The 20,890-nt window shown below is 39.5% G+C and overlaps 1 protein-coding gene across 7 annotated transcripts in view; it reads right to left on the minus strand.

Annotated features, from left to right (window-relative positions):
* Positions 1-2,260: 2,260 nt before the first annotated feature.
* U2SURP (U2 snRNP associated SURP domain containing) overlaps positions 2,261-20,890 on the minus strand; it is a 63,179-nt gene continuing 44,549 nt past the window's right edge. For all 7 annotated transcript variants that reach the window (XM_051818666.2, XM_070072683.1, XM_070072682.1 and 4 more), the window contains 4 exons: positions 12,657-12,767; positions 9,171-9,289; positions 7,559-7,735; positions 2,261-6,411 (listed from right to left, as the gene is read on the minus strand). In XM_051818666.2, the coding sequence (XP_051674626.1) occupies positions 6,273-6,411; positions 7,559-7,735; positions 9,171-9,289; positions 12,657-12,767 (546 nt within the window). In that variant the 3' untranslated portion in view covers positions 2,261-6,272. The remainder of the gene's footprint in view (positions 6,412-7,558; positions 7,736-9,170; positions 9,290-12,656; positions 12,768-20,890) is intronic.

Here is a 20,890-nt window from a genome sequence, read left to right on the forward strand (position 1 = left end):
GATAACCACATGCAAATGACCTACATGTGGCCTTAACCTTTCAATAACCACTCAAGGTCAATATCTCCATTTAATAGGTGAGAAAGGAAGATTCTGAAAGATTACACAGCTAGCAGAGAAGTCCTGGTATTCAAATCCAAACTAACTCCATAGCCCAGGCTTTTCCCTTTCTTCCACCACTGTGCCATGTCACACCTCATTTAAATCAAAAAATGTATTTTGTACTCCACCCCCACTATGAAGTGTTAACATCAAATTAAATAACACAAATCATTAAAGAGAACACAAAGCACAGAACGTTCTAAAAATGGTTAAGAACTTCAATAGAATGGTATGGGGTTGCTGGTAGATGGAACCGGCATCACTTTTTCTTTTTACTCAAAATAGAAAATGCTAATGAATCATTTGGGGGAAATCCTTTTCAAATTCCAGGAGGAAGTACATGAACTTGAGAGTCAGCTTTAAAAGGGAACCAATGTGCACACTGTAATACAGATGAACCCTGAGGACACTGTGAAACCAAATTCCTCCATCACAGTGAGACAAGCACTGTGTAAAAGGTACCTAGAGTAGTTAAACCAACAGAAACAGAAATAGTGGTTGTGAGGCTGGGGGAAGTGGTGAATTGTTTATGGTGGGTACACTTTCAACTTTGTAAGATGAAAAAGAGCTGGAGATCGGTTGCACAATGTGAGTAAACCTAACACCACTCAACTGTACACATAAAAATCGCCAATATGCGAGCTGGTGCTGTGGCATAGTAGGCTAGGCCTCCAGCTGCATTGCTGGAATCCTATATGGGCACCAGTTCAGGTCCCAGCTGCTCCTCTTCTGTTCCAGCTCTCAGCTATGGCCTAGGAAAGCAGTGGAAGATGGCTCAAGAGTGTGGCGCCCTGCACCAGCATAGGAGACCCAAAAGAAGCTCCCAGCTTCAAACTGGCCCAGCTCTAGCTGTTGCAGCTGTTTGGGGAGCAAACCAGCAGATGGAACACTTCTTTGTTTCTCCCTGTCTGTAACTCTACCTCTCAAATAAATAATCTTGAAAAAAAAAAAAAAAAAGGCCAAGATGGTAAACATTTACAGCATTATACAATCAAGAATAAATCTATCTTAGGGGCCAGGGTTGTGGCACATGCTGCCATCCCATATGGGTACCAGTTGTCCTGGGTGCTCCACTTCCAATCCAGCTCCATGCTATTATGCCTAAGAAAGCAACAGAGGATGCTCCACGTGCTTGGTCCCCCGCACCCAGATTCCTGGAAGATCCTGGTTTCAACCCGGCCCAACCCCAGCCATTGTGGCCACTGCAGCCATCTGGGGAATGAACCAGTGGATGGAAGATCTCTAACTGCCTTTCAAATAAATAAATCAATCTTACTCTACTTTTGTAGATGTTTGAAATTTTCCTCAATGAAACATTTTAAAAACAAGGAACTGTTACCGGAGAACTGCAAGGGTCCTTGTCTTCACGCAACAAAGAATTCAGGCGTGAGACAGAGATAAGTGGAAAGCCAATAGCAAGGTTTATTAGGGCAGGGACATCCGTAAGAACGGATGGGCACCTCTCCAGACAGGACCTGAGAGAGTGCCCAGTTTACATTTAGGCCAGGGTTTTTAAGGGGTTGGGTCTTTTCTTCCCACATCTTCTCCTCCTGGAACAAAGGACTTTTTGGATGTAAATACTAAAAAAAATACTAAAAATTCCTTTCTAAGTCTAGTCTTCCCCCTTATCAGAGGAGGAAGCCTGACTGGTGCCCCGTACCCCCCCCCCCCATTAGAGGAAAAGATGAGCAGGACCCCTTGGAAGATCAGGATCCAGGGCAGGATGTTTGAAGTGCAGATACTGGGCTGCACCTGGAAGGTTATCAGGCAAAAGGGGCGGGGACCCCCACCAGGCAGGTAGAAGGGGCAGGGCAGGGCAGGGCAGGGCAGGATGTTTCAAGTGCAGATACTGGGCTGCCCCTGGAAGGTTATCAGGATGACTTTGAGTTGCATATGCTGGACCTAGATGTCTCCTTAGGCCTTTGTCACACACATATAAGCTCATATCTGACTTCCTACCTAACAGAACCAGTAAGGAAATGAAATTTCTTAAGAAAATCATTATGAATACATGATTTTACTGTTTCACTATGTAAAATGTTGTAACATTTTTGCTGCAAGTGATAAATGTGGCGGATCATTTGTTTCATCAATGGAAACTGATTTACTGGGCTTGTGTTAAAAAATTATGTGGAGAAAATTACAGGAACAGTCTAAGTTTGCTATGAAAACAACGTATTTTTATTAAAGTAATTAAAATAAAAAAACAACAACAAAAGGAAAATTCCACAACCTTTGTTTGCAACTATATAATCTTTATGTAGAAAAACTATAAAGCATCAGTCTGATCTGGAAAGCAGCTCCACGACAAACCTAATCCTTCCATCAGGAGTAACTTAATTACGGAATCAGTTTCACCCAAAAGAAATCATCTTGCTGTACAGTATTCAGTTGAGCTGATTTCAACTACAGCATTCTCACTTCTGAAAAATTCTTTCCTGGTAAGTCACATCACCAGATACAACATACCAGAGCCTGCTGAAGTCAAAGGATAAAACACAAACACTCTAAGCACAATTACAGGTGAAAATGAATGAAGGCATTTTATCTATAGATCTACAAAACTATACAAATTGCCAACTATACATATAATCCATTTACATCAAAGCTCCATGAGGTGGTACTGAATAAACACAAAGGCATTGACCTTTCAACAATGGAACAAGGCTCACTCGGAACAGCAGCACATTCCCACCTTTTAGCCCAGCATCACACTTCCCCTGGGATTTGCATTTGCTTGTTATCTAAGTTGATAACAAAAATAAAGAAAAAAGCCAAAGGTAACTATTAACACACTCCCTAACACCTATTCTAAACCATGCACCTTACTTCGTAAAGGTTTGCTTATATATATTCCTTTAACTTATACCAGTGTCTTCACTAGTATTTGCACAGAATTGCCTATAATTTGCTTTACCTCTAAAATGTAATAGAAGAAAACACACAAAAAAAGCACAGTTTTTAAATGTACAGTCTTAGAAAAGTGGTACTATTTATCTTTATAAACAAACAACTTTTTCTGCTACAGAAATCACATTGTTGTGGTCATCAGAGCAGTTTAAGTCACTTTGGCAATACACAGGTTTATTTGCTTTTTAATAACAATAAACTATTATCATGGCCATATAATTTTTCAAAACTTCTATCACTGTGGAGGACACATATACAGAGCATTTCTAATAAACATAAATCTGATCTTGATTGAAATCCCTTTAAAATAAGTGCTCAAGAATATTAAACTGGGGGAAGGGGTTAGGCAGAGAACACATTTGGTCAGAAGTAAGTATTTCCTCCAAGGTTCTTTACTTGGGATAAAAGTCCCACGGTAAACCCACAGGAATGAATGGTCTGCAATAAAGAAAAATTAGGTCAGACGATAGCAATTTTAGCAGAAAAGCCACAAACATTTTGAGCCAAATAAAAAGCATTCTCTTGGATCAGGGCTTTTTGTTATGTTCTTTAATCCCTAACTTCTGAACATGTTACAATTCAGAAATTTCCATCTACTCAACTAACAATAAGGAAAATAAAAGGTCAGTAAAAAAAACTTCATGAACAGGATCCTTTTCAATCATAGGTTTCTCTCTCTGGTAAGTAGACCAACATTTAACTTTCTCTCACGTGCATGAGAGGGAGAGCTCAATGGTAGTAACCTGTGTTTAGATAGATGTTAGACTGCAGGGTAAAAAGCTTCAGTCTTGCCCTTTATAAATCACAATAGAATTTCTGCTTACATGTAGCTGCAGCAGTGGACAATAACTGTCTAGTACACAGTTGAACACGGCCTTTCCTGTAACTAAAACCCATATATTTAGTCAAAATATAGAAATGGTGCTATGTAACATAGGAGTAGTCTTCAGATGAATAGTAAGCAATTAGAAAATTATGGTATATCTCCCCCCCTGAAAATTCACCAATTTCTGATCCCACTCAATTTTCAGAGTCCATGGGGAAAATTAAAGTCTTATTCTGTATTTTTTCATACAGTAAAATTAGAAATAAGCTATTTAACAATACTGTTTATAATTCAAGACCAAATAACTCAATCCAACTTAACATGAACATTAACAAAGTTCAAAGAATATGCTCTTAGACCTAAGCAATTCTCAACCACACCAAAGGGAGCCAGTTTTTTACCACTGTTAAAATCAACTCTAATAGTTGTATCTGGATCCAGATATAGAACTGCTAGACTGCAGTAGGGAAATATTACAAATAAGCAGCCAAAACTGACCTAACATTTTCTACTCACTTCTCCTTCTCTGGGATGTTTTGTTTTAAAAAAGAGAGAGAAATAAGCATCCCTTACAACTGAACTAGGCCATTACCTGACCAATTATTTCTTCTATGAAGATACCAGTAAATGATAGAATGCCAAAATCACCAGCCACTCAACACTATTGTTATTTTTGCAAAGAAAAGGCAGATTATATAAAATTCCATTCTCCCGGGCAATAAACAGGGGGAGAAAAGCATGTTATTTCAAAACGGCTATATTTATAGGTTTTTAAATATCTGCACCAAATGTTCACATTTAATTATTCTGAGCAACTTTTAGGAATTAACATTTCCTTAAAATTGGACAAAAGAGTGCATATTAAAGGAGTAGCTTTCAAGCAATATTTGCACAGTAATAAAGCCATTATGTAAAATAATCTGGCTCATTTGCAAAGCCACTGTGGATTTGTTCATTTTGGAAACAACATGTCTGACTACTTAGTCACTACAGCTACTCCCCAAATAATAGGCACAGAATATCTTACTCTGCAACTAGGGAAGATTAAGTAAAACAACTTGAAAAAATATTTTTAAAAAACAAATTAAATCAAAACAATCCATTATTATAATAATTTCCTACTTTCCTTACTAGGGAGGTGAAAGAGGAGAGACATCAAACCACTGTATAAAGTGCCTAATGAAAAACTGAAAGCAAGATTCACAAATAAAGTCAGTTCAAGTCTACTTAACCCTTTATTACATTCTATTTATGGAAATGCTATGATCAATATTATACAAGTTTTCTTATTTCTTCTTCATATTGCAGCAATTTTATTTTCATCCACAACATAGTTCAACTCTGCAAATGATTTACATCACCTTTTGCACCTCGAATTTACAAACCATTGGGTGTTAAATTTTCTGAAAACAATTTTATGTTTACATTTTACTTAAAGCTGTACCTAAAAACTAAATCCTTAAAACACAAAACAAAAACCTAAGATGTTTTAAGCTTTAGAAACTTGTAAAAATACTCTAACACCAGTGTTGAAAGGTAGCCTGCAGAAGACTATAAAAGGGCATTATACAAAAAAATTCCATGGCCAAATTTTGTTAGAAAGTTTCTTTTCTAAATATACTTCTTTCATGATACAAGATAAAATCAAAAGATGAAGACTTAATTTTCCCCTAAAAATAAGCAGTTGCTCAGAACACAGGTTGTATACTACAATCATACTGTTTCTTTGAAAAAACAAAAACAGTTTCAGCTAGGCATTCCACTTAACAACACCATACCATATGCACCCAGTCCTTGGATCTGAGTATCAGTATTATCCAGGAGAACCTTTCTTTAGAAACTGATTAGCAAATCTACCAAATAGAGCTGTAGGTCCCTTGATTTCAATAGTCATCTTAGTAAATATAAAACTTTAGCTACTTGAACACTGGAGCTTATAAAGTGCATTAGATAGAAGAAACACAACAGTAGTGCCAAATTCACTAAGTAGGACTTCAAGGGACTTGGTATACCAATGGGGCAAAAAAACAACATTACAGTTTTCTGTTCAGATTTTATTTGAAATCTAGTTCAAATTGTCAAAGCTACAAAAGGGGGGAAGACATCTGTATTATTTTTGCTAAGTCACAACATCCTAAAACAAAATACTACTACTGCCAGCAGATCCATTATACACATTTCTGATGAAACTCATTAGCACAATAAAAATTTCATCTTGAGAAACAGCCACAATGAAAGTAATTTATACAATATAAAACAATGACAGGTCTACAGATGCATTACTCATGAGTTTACACATGCATTCACAAACAAACAAAAACCCCAGGAATGCTCTTTCATTTGATTTTTTTGTTTTGTTTTTTTAAAAAACAGACCATTCAGGCACAAAACAAAATCGCATTTCCAATAAATGACAGTATCTTAAAAATTTATGTCAGTGTTTGTTTTTCTTTGACTTTTTATGAGACCTGTGTGGAGACCGGGACTGGGATCTGGATTTCTTCCCTGATTTTTTAGGGGATCTAGACCGTGATCGCCTAGACCGTTTGGGTGTCCTTGAACCAGATGGTGACCTGAAGAAACAAACAAAAAAACCCAATTTATCAAAGTATTCACATGATCAAGATTGATTTTCCTTAAATCATCTAAAATGATATTTAACAAAGCACAATAAAAGTTACTGGAATAAGACTGTACACCTATCAAATGTATACTTTGCCTACTGGATACACACAGAGAGCATTTATTTTGTAGTTACTATACACTGCATCGGCAATCATCACTGCAGAAGCTTGTTTAAAACGACAAATTTCTGAGTCTTACCATTGCTCTACTCAATCAAAATCTCTACAGGCAGTGACTGGGGTATTTTTTAACAAGTTGAATCTCTGATCTTATTATAAGCTAAAGTTCAAAATGGCATGTGAGATGATTCACAACATGTAAAAATCCACAGCTTTGTAGCCTATTATCTTGAGGAAAAAGGTAGCAACCACTGCAGTAGCATTCAAGGGCATCATTAAAAACTGCATAATTTTGGAAGCGCTCTTCAGAAAGATAAACAAAACAAATAAATAGTTATATACATGTTTACACACACATAAGCAAATGTCATTTAGAAAAGGAGAAAGTTATTTTATAAATTTTATTAAAAAGTTACCATTAAAAAAAGTTACAATAAAGTGTTAATATATAAAACTCTTTTTGCTCTTAGGGAAAATATCTCTATATAATACCAGAAAAATAAAACATTTTTGAAACACTTTTCTGAAACTAAAAGAAAAAGAGCATATTAAATTACACATTGAAGAAATGGCATTTATTGGTATTTATGGTATTTGTTTCCAATAAATCCCTAACCAAGAATTGCTAGTAATACTGCTTTGGGGGAAAAATGTATTTTCCTTTTAGCTTTGACAAAAACCAGAGAATATTCTATAGAAACTAAAAAACAGAATGAAAATAAAGCAGCTCCCCCCATTCTACAGGAAACACTGGATACTGATGCTTACAATTCTTGGCTAGTCTTTACTTACTGGAAGCCCTCTTTGTACTTAAGTGATGAAGAGAGATTGGGGTGGGGAGTAATAACCTAAAATGAAAGTATAACTCTTTGGTTTTTATAAATTCTTTTTAAGAATGTCTGCCAATTAAATTATTTTCAAAAGCTGGTAGAATGACAAGGTATTTAAAATATTACCAAAAATGACTTGCATTTACCTTTTGGCTTTTTTGCTAACATCTCTAGGAGAATCTTTGTGAGATGACCTGGAACGTGAGCTCTCTTTGTGAGATCTTTCTGAACGCTCTGATCGCTCCGATTTTGGTGATGGGGATTTCACTCGTCTACCACTGCTACTGCGAGATGGGCTGGGGGATGTACTGTGTCGTCTTTTCCTATGGAACAAAGCCCCCATAAGTGAGTAAAGGATTAGGTATTCATTTTCCTTTTATTAAATTGGCTATTACTTTCTACCATTTTACAATAACTTTTATTCTCACTAACACAGTAATCTATTTTCCAACAATATTCAAGGTCTTTTATCCCAATAAGTCTTAAACATAACTTAAAATTGAGAGAGAACAGATTTCAACTAGATTGGAATTTCTTTTGCTACAAGAGATTATTGGGACAATGAATAAAACTTAATTAAATCCTCTGGATTGAGTAGCATTTTTAATGTTTATTTCCTGTTCTGACACTTTCATTGTGATTAAATGAATGTGTTTAGGAGAGTGGGACATCATACTGACAAATTACTTTTAAATGATTGGGGCGGGTGGGAACGGGTGTTTGGCCCTGCAGTTAAGATATGCACACCCCACATCAGTGCCCGCTTTAATGACCAGCTCCTGACTCCAGCTTCCTGCTAAACGCAGATCCTCAGAGGCAGCAGTGATGACTCAAGCAATTGGACTCCTGCCATCCATGTAGAAGACCTGAACTGTGTTCCTGGCCTCCTCACAGACATTTGGGGAGTGAACCAGTAGATGGAAGCTCTATCTGCCTCTCCCTTTTCAAATAAATAGAAATCAAACAAAGAGACAAGCAAAAAACTCCTTGCTTAAAAAAAAAAAAAAGTTGGACAGCTGGCAGAGAAAAGAATAAAGCAGAAATATTCTAAAATTTGGGGAATGTGGGTGAAGGATATCTAGGAATTCTTCACACAATTCTTTTAACTTTTCTGTAAATCTGAAATTGCCAAAACATTAATTATAAAGTGACATTTTTTATTGAACCAATTAGTATAACTTATTTGGAACTCATTTGAGTGATAAAATCAAAATCTTTTTATTTGCAATAATTTTTTATTAGAAAAACTTCAGTTCTATTAACTGAGCAATTTTCTTTACTAAAACAAAGATGTAGGAACTGAGGAAATAAGAAATAAAAACTGTAAAGTGAGGAGCAAGTCCTTGTGGCCTATTTATATAATCTCCTTTCAAGATAAAGCTTAAGGACTCAAGTTTACAGGTAGCAGCCTCGGCACCTAGAGACTGGAAAAAAACACTTATATGGGAGGCAACAAAGATGATCTAGCAAGCTGTTTTGTTATTTAAGTCTCAGGTTTGATACTTAATACTGTAACTGAATTCCTGCACTGAACTAAGGCTAAGGACATCCTATGAACCATGTAAAGGGATGATGACCCAGTTAAATAAACTAACTGCCCCATTTGTCAGCTACTTCTACCTCCTGTAAGAGGGAGCCAAACATGTTCCTCATGAGAAAACACTACTAGTATCAATGATAAAAAATATTATAAAATAGACCATCATTCCAAACCTTGAAACCTGCATACACATTAAATGTAAGAATTAATTGTTATACCTTTCTTTCCTCGTTGGAGTACACTCATCTTTTTCCTTCTTGTCTTTGGATCGAGATTCCAATTTTTCTTTATCCTTTTTATCTCTTTCTCTTTCTCTTTCTAATTCTTTCTCTTTTTCCTGTTTTAGTTTTTAAAGAAAACATTTAGTTGCTTAAAAATATCATCTAGGTTAATATCACTTACATAATAGTATTTTCTCTTCTAGTAAACAATTTTTCAAATCACTACTTAAGGTGCAATACCATTTTCAAAAAAAAAATTCTATCTTTCCAAGGAAAACTAGCCGTTTCTTCTACTTATGTTAGAAAATAATACTAGTGACAGTAGTTACATATTTACTGTTTGTCACAGGCTAAGTAATATTTTCAACAACTTTCCACATATCATTTTGTGTCTTTGTTTAACACACCCCTAGGGAACAGGACTATTCACCCTCATGCTAGAGATGAAAATGAGACTCAGATTAAGTGTCAGGTCTATGGTCACACAGGAAGTGAAGAAATGATTTTAATTCAAACTCTAGAGCCACAGCTCTTCTTCTCCCACTCTCCATAAAGAATCAAAAAACTAATAATGCACTGATTTTTTCATCACATATTAAAAAGTGATTCTTCCTTGGCTGGCGCTGCGGCTCACTAGGCTAATCCTCCGCCTGCGACGCCGGCACCCGGGGTTCCAGTGCCGGTGGGGCGCCAGATTCTGTTCCGGTTGCCCCTCTTTCAGTCCAGCTCTCTGCTGTGGCCCGGGAGTACAGTGGAGGATGGCCCAAGTGCTTGGGCCCTGCACCCCATGGGAGACCAGGAGGAAGCACCTGGCTCCTGGCTTCAGATCGGCGCAGTGCGCCAGCCGTAGCGGCCATTTGGGGGGTGAACCAACGGAAGGAAGACCTTTCTCTCTCTCTCTCACACGGTCTAACTCTGCCTGTCAAAAAAAAAAAAAAAAGTGATTCTTCCAACTCTTCACAAGGATGATTTAAAGCAAAGAGCAACAGGCTAAAGGTGGGAAATGGCAAATCCACAACAGACTTACCACCACAATCTTATAGCAAAAAATTAGTACTAAAGATATTTTAAATCTTAATTTATAAGAATACAACTCATTACATGACATGTAATTATATAAACCAGAATAATAACTTATGTGCTCATCCCCAGATGCCGCAATTGTGACTTACGACTTGAAATTTTTATTTCCATTGGTAATAAGACAATTAAATGAACCTATAAGGCCCAATTTACTAACAGGAATTTAATTTCTCTAGAAAAGCTATCTGATAGTTGACTCTTAATTTTTAAAAGGTAAAAAGGCCTTTACCAGATACTGGCAGTTGTTTTGTGTACAGCCAGACTGTATGTATTTTCTGCTTTGTGGAACATTCTGTCACTGACACATGAAAGCCGCCAGAGACAATACGTACATGAATAGGAACCGCTCTGCTCTAGTACAACTTTTACAAAATCAGGCAAGGGGACCGGTGCTGTGGCACAGGAGGCTAAGCCTCTGCCTGCTGCCCCAGCATCCCATATTGGTGCCACTTTGTGTCCCAGCTGCTCCACTTCCAATACAGCTCTCCACTATGGCCTAGGAAAGCAGTAGAATATGGCCAAAGTGCTTGAGCCCCTGCACCCACATGGGAGACACAGAAGAAGCTCTTGGCTCCTGGTGTTGGATCGGCCCAGCTCCGGCCATTTGGGGAATGAATATCAATGGATGAAATCTCTCTCTCTGTGTCTCTGCATAAATAAACAAATCTTAAAAAAAAAAAAAAAACAGTAAAAGTAGTAGCTATTATATAAATCTATCTTGAAAAATTGGGAAAACCACAACACAGCTTCAGAGAGTGAAGTGGGCTACAGTGACTTGCCTCATGGTTCACACAGAACATGGCACCAGATTCTACAGGTCTGGGTAGCACCACAGTTAAAAGACTGCTCCACATTACCTGAATACAGCAGCTTTCTAGTAATAAGCTCCCTTTGGTAACTTTTCCTTATTTCTCTTTCTATATAACCTATTTTATTTTTACAGTGACAGACAAGATATACAAGTAGATTAAAAAATAGCAGTCCTGCCGGCGCCGCGGCTCAATAGGCTAATCCTCCGCCTAGCGGCGCCGGCACACCGGGTTCTAATCCCGGTCGGGGCGCCGGATTCTGTCCCGGTTGACCCTCTTCCAGGCCAGCCCTCTGCTGTGGCCAGGGAGTGCAGTGGAGGATGGCCCAGGTGCTTGGGCCCTGCACCCCATGGGAGACCAGGAAAAGCACCTGGCTCCTGCCATCGGATCAGCGCGGTGCGCCGGCTGCAGCGCGCCGGCCGCGGCGGCCATTGGAGGGTGAACCAACGGCAAAGGAAGACCTTTCTCTCTGTCTCTCTCTCTCACTGTCCACTCTGCCTGTCAAAAAATAAAAAAAAAAAATAAATAAATAAAAAAATAAAAAATAGCAGTCCTAACAAAATTCCTAGGTTCCTTGCACAATTACCACATGGGGCTGCTAGTCCTAAAATTCTCTGCATATTCCTACATACAAGGGACCTTTTTCAAAAGGTTCATGGAAAACATGCATTATGAAAAAATTACATATGCATAGTTTTAAAAAATGTCTGCACCAGGCCGGCGCCGCAGCTCACTTGGCTAATCCTCTGCCTGCAGCGCCGGCACTCCAGGTTCTAGTCCTGGTTGGGGTGCCGGATTCTGTCTCGGTTGCTCCTCTTCCAGTCCAGCTCTATGCTGTGGCCCGGGAGTACAGTGGACCATGGCCCAGGTCCTTGGGCCCTGCACCCACATGGGAGACCAGGAGGAAGCACCGGGCTCCTGGCTTCGGATCAGCGCAGTGCGCCGGCCACAGTGGCCGGTTGGGGGGTGAACCAACGGAAAAAGGAAGACCTTTCTCTCTCTCTCACTGTCTAACTCTGCCTGTCAAAAATAAATAAATAAATAAATAAATAAAAGTCTGCACCAAAATCAGCATCTTTAATTCTAGTTTTCCTCAAACTTTTTCAAATGTCTTTGTATTTTTTTGTGAATGAGAACACAAAGTTCCTCAAAAGCTTAGAATTTACCAAACAGGGATCCTACCCCTTGCTTTCCTTCCTTGGAAACAATGAGACATGAAAACTAAATTAACTTTGCAAATCCAGCTTCCATCTTTATCTCTGTGCCAATTGTGGTGGCTACTGTCTCAATAGTCACAAACGTGACTCTTCCACTATGGTCTCCTCCAGTTTTGAAAGCAGGCTTTTAGCAGGATTAATATTCTAGTCCATAGTTACTATCCAGAATAAAATACTGTTCTATTGCCCTAAGAACTCTTTCCAAAGTGGAAACAGTTCTAAAATATCATATTTCAAATTGTCAGAATGCAACATTTGCACATAAAAGGATATACTCTGAAATATACTTTTCTTGAGTCTACCAATATACAGACATTCTAGGAAGTCAGATAAGTAACTCTGGAAAAGACACACTAAATATACTTATTTCTTACTCGTTGAAGAAGTTTATCTCTGTAGTGTTCCACTTGCTCCTGAAAACTTTGGCCTGGTTTTTTAGGTCGTTTTCCAGATTCTAATTCATCCTGAAACTTCATGACTTTAAGCTGTGAAACAAGACATTTCTAAATAAGTATCTTCATCACTACAGTTTCTCAAACATTACTTTGTTCCTAGAGCAAAGTAGTAACTGATTAGGACTCAGTCAAAATGTAACATCAACATTAAAAAAACAAAACCAAAATAACTTTCTTATCCAAAGGCCACTACTTATCAGATAAGCCCAACAACACAAAATCCAAGTGACCAACGTAAGCCCACTGTATTCTCTGCACAGTGGTGAGGACTCACAAACGATGAGTTATGTATGCTTCATGCCCGTAAGTACTTACTTCTTCTCTCAACACAATGATAATGAATTTAGTATTCGGTTCCTCAAATAATAAAGGCAAGGTCGGTAAAGGTAAACAACTGTTAGCAAGGTTATGACAGCAAAACACAAATAGCTTTGAAAAAAATTTTTAAAAAGGGCAACATTTTCATTACGCACACTTCATGAAGGACCAAACACTGAGCTGAACTGACTGAAGGTTTCTCTCTACTTGTATCACAAAACACAATGAAGGGGCCAGCTACCCACATCAATGTTTTTTTAAAAATCATTATAAATTCCTTACTTAAGAGTTCCTGCTGATATGGTATAAGTCTCAAGCACAAGTCTAAGACACCTAGGAAACAGATGACCAAAGCTCTCAAGACAAAACAAAGCGGCACATGCAATGGCTGGTGAGTCATCCCTCCTCTGCTGCCTGTTGTCAGGTACCACCTTCCCCCTCAACTATTCACTTTCCTCAGATGAAGCCAGAAAGAGATCTTTGTTCTCCAATGACAGAGTAGAACCCCCAGTTGGCTCCCTACCCCTATTTTACTCTTCCAACCCTTGCTCGTAGAAATGGGGATAAGAGTAGAATAAGAAAAGGTAATTCCAGACTAAGCATTACTCTAAGTGGCATCTAAAAGATGAAGAACTTATGTCCTGTGAATACCACATTATCATACGGCAACAGGTTTTACTCAAAGTGTATTATCAGAGTGTGTCACTACATTAAAACACAAATCCTCTGGTTTTTATTAACTGCTAAAAAATGTTCAGCTATAGGCATCTTTATTAGGACACACTGGGGAACAGAACAGCTTTTAAAAATAAAACACAGCACATATACTACAGCTTATAATAAAATGAGTTGCAAAACTAATTTAGAACTTTATTCCTCACTTAAGAATTTGACAGAAAAAGGGATAGTACTCACTGGATTTCAAATTAAGGGCCAGAGAAGAAAGATAGGAAAAGCCTTGAAGTAAAGCTCATGAGTCCTGAGTTCTAATCCAAATTTGCCACCAATTATGGAAATTACTCCATATGATTAAGTCTCTCACAGTAAATAAGGGAGAAAAAAAAGGTAATTCTAAGATGAAGGCAAGATCCACATTTTAATATTAGGATCTGATTTACAGCCCAAGTCCCTGAGAGGCAGGAACTATGAGAATAAGAGAAATAATCTTCGATTATCTGACAAAGAAGAGGCCAGATTATGAAACAGCACATACAATACAGAAACATCTGAGGGAGGGGTGTGCATGCACACACATATATATATATCACATATATGAGGGTCTTCGAAAAGTTTGTGGAAATGGAATTAAAAAATGAGTATATTTTGGTGCAAAATATTTTGAAATCCATGCATAGCTTTTAAATTAAATACTTTTCCCATGAACTGTTTGAAGACTCCTCATGTATAAATCCAATGTAGAAATAATGTTCACAAAATCCATGCAAGTTAACCAAAAGGTAAATTATCTCATTTTCTTCTATATAAGTTGAAAATAAGATTTTTAAATAATTAAATAGTCTCTGGCCGGCGCCGCGGCTCAGTAGGCTAATCCTCCACCTAGCGGCGCCGGCACACTGGGTTCTAGTTCCGGTCGGGGCGCCGGATTCTGTCCCGGTTGCCCCTCTTCCAGGCCAGCTCTCTGCTGTGGCCCGGGAAGGCAGTAGAGGATGGCCCAAGTGCTTGGGCCCTGCACCCCATGGGAGACCAGGAGAAGCACCTGGCTCCTGCCTTCGGATCAGCGCGGTGCGCCGGCCACAGCGAGCCAGCCGTGGCAGCCATTGGAGGGTGAACCAACAGCAAAAAGGAAGACCTTTGTCTCTCTCTCTCACTATCCATTCTGCCTGTAAAAAAAAAAAAAAAAAAAAAAAATTAAATAGTCTCTTATGGTATTCATAAGATAACTTCAATTATCAAGAAAATGTATTTTGGGGCTGGCACTGTGGCATAGAGGGTAAAACTGGCACCTGCAGTGCTGGCATCCCATATGGGCACCGGTTCCAGTCCCGGCTACTCCTCTTCTGATACAACTCTCTGCTATGGCCTGGGAAAGCAGAAGATGACCCAAGTCCTTGGGCCCCTGCACTCGCATGGGAAGACCCGGAAGAAGCTCCTGGCTCCTGGCTTCAGATTGGCGCAACTCCGGCCATTGTGGCCATCTGGGGAATGAACCAATGGATGGAAGACCTCTCTGTCTCTACCTCTCTCTGTAACCCTGTCTTTCAAATAAATAAAATAAATCTTAAAAAAAAAAAAAAAAAAGAAAATATATTTTTATTGAACTCAGTCTTTGTTTTGCAATAGTTTAATCAGGCTGGTAAAGCATAATTCTCAGGAAGGTAGAAGGACAACTGAGATAACAGCTCAGAAGGAACACACACAGTTGGAAAGTGTCTATAGTCAATGTGCTTACTGATAAATGACATCTTATTCCCTAAAAGTTGTAATAAAAACAGGGGTATAGCAGATTAAAGTACTGGTTATGATGCTAGCATCCCATACTAGAGTGCCAGTCCAAGGCCCACCTGCTCAGTTTCCTATCCATTTCCCTGCTAATACGCCTGGGAAAGCAATGGGAGATGGTCCACGTACTTGGGCCCCTGCTACCCATATAGGAGACCCAGAAGGGAATTTTTGGTTTTGGCCTGGCCCAACCCCAGCCATTGTAGCAATCTGGGGAGCAAACCACTGGTGGGAAAATCTGATTCTCCTGTTTCAAATAAATATATAAATAAGGCTTTAAATTAAAAATTAACACATGTATGAAAATAAAAGGACTTCATGAAATTCATGGAGGGGCCAGCGTTGTGGCACAGCAGGTTAAGCCACCACCTGAAATGCTAGCATCCTTAATGGGGTACTGGTTGGAGTTCCAGCTGTTCTGCTTCCAATACAGCTGCCTGTTAATGTACCTGGGACAGCAGCAGAAGATGGTTCAAGTACTTAGGCCCCTTCTATCTACATAGGATAGAGTTCCTGGTTCCTGGCTTTGGCCTGGCCCAGACCTGGCTGTTGCAGCCATTTGGAGAGCTAACTAGTGGGTGGAAGATCTCTGTCTCCCCATCCTCTCTCAAGAGCTCTCACCCTCAAGAAAATAAATAAATAAATAAAAAAAAAAAAAAAAAAAAAAACACCAGAACTAAAAGTAAGTTGGATCTAAGCTTAGACCTGGCTGCTCCACTTCCGATCCGGCTCTCTGCTGTGGCCTGGGAAAGCAGTGAAGTATGGCCCAAGTCCTTGGGCCCCTGCACCCACGTGGGAAGACCCGGAGGAGGCTCCTGGCTACTGGCTTTAGATCGGTGCAGCTCTGGCCGTTGCAGTCAGTTGGGGGGTGAACCAGCGGATAGAGGACCTCTCTCTCTCTGCCTCTTCCTCTCTCTGTGTGACTCTTTCAAATAAATAATCTTTAAAAAAAAAATGCTCAGGGTTATAAGCCATCAAGGAAATGCAAATTAAAAACCACAATGAGGTTTTACCTCACTCCAGTTAGAATGGCTCTCATATAGAAATCAACAAACAACAAATGCTGGCAAGGATATGGGGGGAAAAGCACCATAATCCACTATTGGTGAGGATGTAAACTGGTGCAGCTAATATGGAAGACAGTATGGAGAAACTTCAGAAATCTGAATATAGACCTACCATATGATACAGCCATCCCACGCCTGGGAATTTACCCAAGCCAAAAACAACAACAACAACAAACAAAAAACAAAACAAAACAAAAAACACAAACACACACCAGCATCTGAAAGAGGTATCTGTACCCCCATGTTCACTGCAGCACAATTCACAATACCTAAGATATGGAAACAACCCAGATGTCTATCAACTGTTGACTGGATAAAAGAAAATACGGTACATATATGGTACACTATGGAGTACTACTCAGCTGTAAAAAAAAAAAAAAAACGAAACCCTGTCTTTTGTAACAAGATGGACACAACTGGAAACCATCATATTAAAAAAATTAAGCCAGTCCCAAAAAGATAAGCATCATATATTTTCCCTGATCCAAGGTAACTAATACAGTACCTAAAATGTAATGTATTAAAGTGAAAGACATTTTGAGATTCAATGATTATTTACAGCTCTTGTCTCTTCTGTTGAGGAATAGTATTTTCTCCTTCACACTCTTTGATGAACTCTTTTACTTAGTGTCGGGTTATGATCATTAAATAAACCAAAAATAGTTCTTTGTAAAAATTAAGAGTAGAAATGGGAGAGGGAGGAGGAAGAAGGGTTGGAGCGTGGGAGGGTATGGTGGGAAGTATCATTATGTTCCTATATCTATATATATCAAACACACGAAAATTATATAACTTAAATAAAATTAAAAAAATAAAATGTATATTCAATAACTGAAAAAAAAAAAAAAAACAAGCTAGGGTGGGCATTTGGCCTAGCAGCTAAGACATTCACATCTCACATCAGAGTGCAGCAGTTTAATATCTGGCTCTGGCTTCCTACAAATGCAGACCCTGGGAAACAGCTGGCTCAGGTAATTGGATTCCTGCCACCCACAGGGGAGACCTGAACTGAGTTCAGAGATTCCTGCTTCAGTACGGCCCAGTCCCAGCCACTGTAGGTGTGTGGAGAATGAACCAGCGGATGGGAGCTCCCTCTTTCTTTTGCCTTTCAAATAAATAAAATTTTAAAAGTTTATTTCAGTGCAACATATTCCCCAAATACATGTATCTGAGGAGCCTTCCAAAAGTTCACAGAAAGCGGTGATATTTGGCACAGCAGTTAGGACATCTACAATCAGTATCAGAGTGCTTAGATCTGAGTCCTCACTCTGCTCCCAATTCCAGCTCCCTGCTAATGCACACCCTGGGAGGCAGCAGGTAATGGCTCAAGTACTTGGGTCCCAGACACCCACACCGGAGACTCAGATGGGAGTCCCGGCCACTGGTTTCAGCCTGCCTAGGCATAGCTGTCACAGATGGGAGAGATATCTCCATCTCTCTGCCTTTCATAAAATACATTTTAAAACTTTTAAAGTTCATGGGAATATTAGGAAAAAGCTATGCAAGGATTTCAAATTTTTTTGTGCCAAAATAAACTTATCTTTCATTCCACTCTTCTCAAAACTTTTTGAGGAAGACTCATACACCCTAGAAAAATCAACCAGCTAATTAACTAAAAATTTCTTATAACTGTCATTTTTTACTGTCACCACATTCATTCTATATAGGGTTAAAACAAAATGTTCACCCTGTTAACTCTCTGGTTTGGTGGTCTCTGAGAAAGACATGGACAAGAACTTTTACCAGCTTAACAGGGATTATGGGGCCGACGCTGTGGAGTAACGGGTAAAACCAGAATCTGCAGTGCTGGCATCCCATATGGGCACCAGTTCGAGTAACAGTTACTCCACTTCTGATCCCGCTCTCTGCTATGGCCTGGGAAAGCAGTAGAAGATGGCTCAAGTCCTTGGGCCCCTGCACTTGTGTGGGAAACCCAGGAGAAGCTCCTGGCTCCTGATCAGCCCAGCTCCAGCCACTGCGGCCAATTGGGGAGTGAAGCAGCGGATGGAGGACCTCTCTCTGCCTCCCTTCTCTCTCTGTGTAACTTTCAAAAGAAAGAAACAAAGACGAAGGAAGGAAGGAAGGAAGGAAAGAAGGAAGGAAGGAAGGAAAGGAAGGAAGGAAAGGAAGAAGGAAAGGAAGGAAGGAAGGAAGAAGGAAGGAAGGAAGGAAGGAAGGAAGGAAGGAAGGAAGGAAGGAAGGAAGGAAGGAAGGAAGGAAGGAAGGAAGGAAGGAAGGAAGGAAGGAAGGAAGGAAGGAAGGAAGGAAGGAAGGAAGGAAGGAAGGAAGGAAGGAAGGAAGGAAGGAAGGAAGGAAGGAAGGAAGGAAGGAAGGAAGGAAGGAAGGAAGGAAGGAAGGAAGGAAGGAAGGAAGGAAGGAAGGAAGGAAGGAAGGAAGGAAGGAAGGAAGGAAGGAAGGAAGGAAGGAAGGAAGGAAGGAAGGAAGGAAGGAAGGGAAGGAAGGAAGGAAGGAAGGAAGGAAGGAAGGAAGGAAGGAAGGAAGGAAGGAAGGAAGGAAGGAAGGAAGGAAGGAAGGAAGGAAGGAAGGAAGGAAGGAAGGAAGGAAGGAAGGAAGGAAGGAAGGAAGGAAGGAAGGAAGGAAGGAAGGAAGGAAGGAAGGAAGGAAGGAAGGAAGGAAGGAAGGAAGGAAGGAAGGAAGGAAGGAAGGAAGGAAGGAAGGAAGGAAGGAAGGAAGGAAGGAAGGAAGGAAGGAAGGAAGGAAGGAAGGAAGGAAGGAAGGAAGGAAGGAAGGAAGGAAGGAAGGAAGGAAGGAAGGAAGGAAGGAAGGAAGGAAGGAAGGAAGGAAGGAAGGAAGGAAGGAAGGAAGGAAGGAAGGAAGGAAGGAAGGAAGGAAGGAAGGAAGGAAGGAAGGAAGGAAGGAAGGAAGGAAGGAAGGAAGGAAGGAAGGAAGGAAGGAAGGAAGGAAGGAAGGAAGGAAGGAAGGAAGGAAGGAAGGAAGGAAGGAAGGAAGGAAGGAAGGAAGGGAAGAAGGAAAGGAAGAAGGAAAAGAAAGGAAGAAGGAAGGAAGGAAGGAAAGAAGGAAGGAAGGAAAGGAAGAAGGAAGGAAGAAGGAAAGGAAGAAGGAAGAAGGAAGGAAGGAAGGAAGAAGGAAAGAAGGAAGGAAGGAAGGAAGGAAGGAAGGAAGGAAGGAAGGAAGGAAGGAAGGAAGGAAAGAAGGAAAGAAGGAAGGAAGGAAGGAAAGAAGGAAGGAAGGAAGGAAAGGAAGAAGGAAAGGAAGAAGGAAAGGAAGAAAGGAAGAAGGAAGGAAGGAAGGAAAGAAGGAAGGAAGGAAGGAAGGAAAGGAAGAAGGAAAGGAAGAAGGAAAGGAAGAAAGGAAGAAGGAAGGAAGGAAGGAAGAAGGAAAGAAAGATGGAAAGAAAGAAGGAAGGAAGGAAGGAAGGAAGGAAGGAAGGAAGGAAGGAAGGAAGGAAGGAAAGAAAGAAAGAAAGGAAGGAAGAAAGGAAGAAAGAAAGAAAGAAGGAAGGAAGGAAGGAAGGAAGGAAGGAAGGAAGGAAGGAAGGAGAAAAGAAAAGAAAAGAAAAGAAAAGAAAAGAAAAGAAAAGAAAAGAAAAGAAAAGAAAAGAAAAGAAAAAGAAAAGAAAAGAAAAGAAAAGAAAAGAAAAGAAAAGAGAAGAGAAAAGAAAAGCTATTCCTGTAAAGGAGACCAAAACTGGGAAAAAAAAAAAACCGGGATTATATGAAAAAGTAGAAATGAGGTAACTAATGTGGTAGGCATCATAGGTTAAATGAAAGGACAGAGTATTAAAATTCACTCTTATGAGTTCTTTTGAGGTTCTATACTGACTGTTCTACTACTGCTAGCATTTACTGGGATGATAAAACCTTTCTCTGTCTGGCAGGTCTAAAGAGTTTTTGGCAAAAACGAAAGATATTTTAAAAGGAGAGCAAAGAGAGGGTAGGTGGATAAAGTCTGTGTGAGATAGTTTGGGCTCTCCCATAACGTCTCCCCCGCTCCAAATGTTAAGGCCCATTCAGTGTCTACTCTATCCTATCATTAAAGGTGCAGATATTTAAAATGAGCATGTTGTTAAGAATAAACAAAAGTAAGTATAATTTTAAACATGTCAAAATATTTCACTTTTCCTAGCTAACATGCTAAGTACACTCAAAATGTAATGGACTTCTTATACAGCCACATACCACTATACATGTAAAATCACAGAGATCAAGAGGAAGAAGAAAACAAGTCCAGAATAGTAAGAAAAGGTTACTACATAAGAAGGAATGTTGGAACTAGGAGCCTAAAAAAAAGCCTCATAGTATGAAAGTTTCTGGGGCTGGCGCTGTG

Source organism: Oryctolagus cuniculus, chromosome 4, assembly GCF_964237555.1.
Source record: "Oryctolagus cuniculus chromosome 4, mOryCun1.1, whole genome shotgun sequence".
Classification (NCBI taxonomy): domain Eukaryota; kingdom Metazoa; phylum Chordata; class Mammalia; order Lagomorpha; family Leporidae; genus Oryctolagus; species Oryctolagus cuniculus.